This window comes from Protomyctophum bolini (assembly GCF_963924005.1).
Source record: "Protomyctophum bolini genome assembly, chromosome: 8".
NCBI classification, from domain to species: Eukaryota; Metazoa; Chordata; class Actinopteri; order Myctophiformes; family Myctophidae; genus Protomyctophum; species Protomyctophum bolini.
In genome coordinates this window covers 44,464,974-44,469,427 of record NC_137869.1, presented here as the reverse complement: position 1 = coordinate 44,469,427, position 4,454 = coordinate 44,464,974, and the positions used below count along the sequence as shown (strand labels likewise).

At 47.9% G+C, this 4,454-nt stretch overlaps 1 protein-coding gene across 1 annotated transcript; it reads right to left on the bottom strand.

Moving 5' to 3' along the window:
* Positions 1-208: 208 nt before the first annotated feature.
* Positions 209-4,117, bottom strand: LOC308319882 (growth arrest and DNA damage-inducible protein GADD45 beta-like). Its single transcript, XM_080770106.1, has 4 exons — positions 3,824-4,117; positions 3,368-3,469; positions 2,691-3,021; positions 209-1,429 (listed from the first exon to the last, which is right to left on the bottom strand). Exons 1-4 carry the CDS (start codon positions 3,865-3,867, stop codon positions 1,313-1,315), a joined length of 594 nt encoding a protein of 197 aa, XP_080626232.1. The 5' UTR covers positions 3,868-4,117; the 3' UTR covers positions 209-1,312.
* Between the last annotated feature and the right edge of the window lie 337 nt (positions 4,118-4,454).

The window sequence follows — 4,454 nt, the reverse complement described above, 5'->3', positions numbered from 1 at the left end:
AGCCGATACTGTCTCATTCCCAGCATGTGACCTGACCACCACACAGGATCAGTCATGTGACCAACACAGGATGGATCAGGCCGACATTCCAAAGGCATTCCAGGAACTTACATGGAGAGAAGACAGGAATTCAAAGAACCCAGAATCTCAGAATCCCCCCCACCACACACACACACACACACTATGAACCACTCAAAGTATGCAGAAATTCAGTTCAATAATTTATTCAATAGCCTTTGTCAATACATTTTTCCATCAACAATCAATTCACATTTCATATATTACTCTGTTCCGTTTAAATAGCATCACGCTTCCATAGGTTTTCTCAACAAAAAAAAAATCAGAGAACAAACAAAGCAAACAACAAACAAATCATAACTCACGTTGTGTGTCAGTGACATTTTGTTTAAAAAAATAAAATAAAAGAGAGACAAATCATGCGTAACATCATTAAATAAACACAAAGTCACTTCACTCACTATAACATCTGTGCAGTTCTCAGGTTTAAAAAAAAAAACATTCACATTTGCATTGCACGGCATAAACAATGAAATAAAGGCTCCACGGCACCACGTTTCAAACAAACTATATAAACTGCGGGGGGTTTTGCTTTTTTTTTTTCCTGCAGCGTCGACTTCGGGGGGACGCTGTCGTTTTTACCCCACGACACCCCCCTCCTCCCCTCCTCTGTGGTAACCTAGAGCCTCCAAGTCACTTGTTCTCTTCCCATGTCTCTCCCCAAACCTCCTCCTCCTCTCAAGTCAGCCCGTGGAATAAATTCCAACGAGCCTAAAAAACAGCAGTCGGTTCAGTCCAGTTCTGACGGTGGGAAAAAATAAACCCTCCCCGTCCTCCACTCACTCCTCTCTCTCTCTCCGTGTCTCTGTCTCTCTCCGTTTCCGCGGGGGAGTTTCTGAGCCCACGCCACCATACGCTGTGTGTACGCACAGGCAGGCAGGCAGAAGCAGAGGAGCGTCATCACGCCTTGTTTGCGGAGGGTGGAAAAAAAACATTTCCAACCCAGCAGCACATGTGTATATATACGCCCCTGACTGTATGACATGTGACTGACGTGGCACAGCCAGCCAAACCAGCGCACCCGGCTAGCTCCTCCTTCTTCTACAGTCCCATATTTTTCCTGCCGAACGTATAGAAGGTCGTTTTTATAGACGTCGAACGGGCCCCGTCATCGTCGTGACGACGGCGACGGGTTCCCCCCCTCGTGGTCGTCGACCTCGTGTTCTCTCCAGCGTGTCGTCTTCACTCAGAGGCGTTTTGCTCTAGTGTGTATACTACGTCGTCGCGGGGCTCATCAGCGCTCCTGCAGGGAGAGGTATGGAACCCACTGGTACTGGCCGCGGCGCTCCTCACAGTAGCTCCCCACTCGCTGCAAGGCCTGCTGGGAGTCCAGGGCAGCGCACTGCGAGTTCTGTTGTTGTGGAGAGATATGTACAAAGAGACACACGATTAGTATTGGATTCAAACACCAGCACACCACCACACACGTTATGGAGTATAGGCCTATGTATATACAATGGCCACATATGTGCATTGTGGATTCATAATTTATAGTTCAGAAATGGTGAAAATATAGCTGGTCGACCAGCTTGCACGTCTGCTAATATCATACTTCTAATATCATACTTCAAAACGATTTTTTTTTTAAAAATATACATATTTTTTAAATTATTTAGATTTTTGTTTCTTATCATTCTATCTTTAGAAAGAAAACTAAAACACTAAGACACTTTTTGTTTTGGACCTATAAAAGTCGTGCCCGCGACCCCCAAGACGGGTCCGCGGCCCACAGTTTGGTCAACACCCTGCCCCACTATAACTAACTACTACATGGTAGCCATAGGCGGCGGGTGCATAAGGCTAGGGAAGGCTTAGCCTTCCCAAAAATTATGCTGGATATTTTTTTAAATATATATAATATATGTGCGCAGCATTATAGAAGGCTATTGTGTGTGTGTGTGTGTGTTGTCGCTGCCCCCCATGGTGATCGCTGATCGGATAGGCTATACACTATACAGCATATGATTGACTACTATTGGTATGTCTGTAAACCTCGTCCTTCCAGTCGCTTTGTAGCAAAGAGTAGCGCGCGGCCGCGCGCTGGTTTGTTTTGGGAAACAGCAAAATGTATTTTTCAATGCAAATATAAAGTAGCCTAATTCAGAAGAAGAAGCTGTGAGTCGGCTGTGTCAGAACTCAGCAGCACCAGTGCCTAGGCTGCACGGTTCACAGTTCACACCACTGCAGCAACACTGACACGTTCAGCGGAGTGACTGCTGTCTCTGTGCCGTCTGTAGAGCCATGAGCCGCGACTCCCGGAGGGGCAGCAACACCGCCGGGTAATCTACACTGAGTACTGACTGACTCGAGACTTGAGAAAAAGACGTCCAAAAGTCGTTGTCTGTGTATAGGCTAATTCATTGGTAAAAGTATGCTAAATAACTCATTTTTAGACCATCTGGGAAATAAATAAATAAATAAATCCGCGGCGGCGGCCTCGCTTCGCTCGGCCGCGAGAGTCCTCCCCCAAACGCAATTCTGTAGCCTACCCAAAGGTAAAACTCACCCGCCGCCTATGATGGTAGCCTACAGTAAAAACATGGAGGTATAATCCAATCCATGCATCGATCGATCCAGATTCCAGGCATATAATAATAAGTCAACGCACGTACCGTGACCAGAATGCAGTGCAGGTCTCTGGGCTCCGCCGCTGCGGGGACATTGTTGTTGTTGTTGTTGTTATTCTCCGTGGTGGTGGAGGAGGAGGTGGTGATGGTGGTGGTGGTGTTGGTGCTTGTCACCCCGCCGGTGCTGCCGCTGCCTGCACCGGGCTGCTCGGTGCAGAGGACCTGCTCCAGCCGCCGGAGCCCCGACACCCGCAGGATGTTGATGTCGTTGTCGCAGCAGAACGCGCGGATGAGCGTGAAGTGGATCTGCAGCGCGATGTCCGCCTCGTCCTCCTCGTCCGCCGCGAGCACGCAGAGAACCACGCTGTCCGGATCTCTGCAGCAAGAGAGAGAGAGAGAGAGAGCACATACACATTAGAGAACTGTTTGTTTGTGGGTATATATATATCTGTATGTTATAGTTTAATACGACGCAAATACAGGTTCAAAGGTGCAGCTATAGCCCTTTCCATACAGAAAAAGGGTCCCGAAAAACGAGCTAAAGTGCAGCTGGAATTCTTCATTTGTGCAAAGCCAGCTTGGTCAATGCATTCCAATGCAAGAGTTAAGACAAAAGCCAAGGTCTGCAGACGCCAGACAGTGCATATATATAGGGACACACTATAAAGGTTCTGAAACATGCATGTGAATAGGTCTCAACAGTAGCAGTGTGGTGTACTTACACATTCATGAGCTTGGCGGACTCGTACACTCCCACGGTCAGACACTCCTGCCTCTGCGCCGCCGCGAGCAGCTCCTCGAGAGCCTGACTCACCGTCTCCATCCTGGAGGGAAGGAACAAGACACGACGAGGCATTCATTAGACATGATAATAATTATGAAACTCCAGTGGAATGTGTCAAAAACCTACTACAAGTCACGACCATCCATGCCAAGCATGCATGTGCACATGACTAATTTAAGCTATTAATTAAGCTCGTGACTCCGTTGCGCAAGAAGCAAGCGTTTGGGAACACGTCTCTGCAAAACAGCTGCGCGAGCATCAATTCTTTATCTGATTAAATGCTATATTGTCTGTATAAATGCAAAAACTCGCCCTTGGATAATATAAGAGCGTCTGCTTAAACGTGCATATACATTGTCATGGTGAGGTTATGGAATCATTTGGCAGAACTCACTTTTTGTCGGTGTTACTGCACCCGTCCACCTCTTCCAGAGTCATAGTGAAGTCGGAGGTGTTACGGTAATAATCCACAATAAGAGCCAGGGTAGGAACAAAAACGATATATTCCAAAGAGAATGATGGTGTTCCCTTTTCTTTGCCAAGGAGGTGAACAACCAAACAACCAATAGAAAGAAGCAGGTCTGGTCTTGCGTTGTCCAGTGTGGTGGTATATGAATAATAGTAGGCTACAGTAATAATCCCCAAGTCGTTTTGTTCTGGTAAAAGTCCGTTTGGTTTCGTTGTGCAAGTTCTCAGAGAGTTTCTGACTCAACCGGGTGAAACTCCGAGCATCTTATACGCTTTCGGTCGGGGGCGTGGTTACCGGGCAGGCGCTCCCGTCTCCCATTGGACAGGGACTTCCCTGCGCCGCGCGTCCATTGGCCGCGGCGGTAACCTAATGCCGGGAACCCACGTGGGCGAGTTTCGGAGAATCCCCCCCCTCCCCTCCCTCCTCACTTCTTCTCTCTCTCTCCTGTGTTTACTGCAACTGCATTGAAGGAGAAGGTGGGTGCATGGGTTTCATGGAATTTCCAGCTCAGCTGTGTGTGTGTGTGTGTGTGTGTGTGTGTGTGTGTGTGTGTGTG

Bases quoted from the DNA above. Each gene is read 5' to 3' on its own strand.
- LOC308319882 (XM_080770106.1), bottom strand. From the start codon at position 3,867: ATGACTCTGGAAGAGGTGGACGGGTGCAGTAACACCGACAAAAA. The intron at 3,470-3,823 runs GTGAGTTCTGCC...CCTTCCCTCCAG, and splicing joins TGCAGTAACACCGACAAAAA to GATGGAGACGGTGAGTCAGG. The intron at 1,430-2,690 runs GTACGTGCGTTG...CCACAACAACAG, and splicing joins TGCACTGCATTCTGGTCACG to AACTCGCAGTGCGCTGCCCT.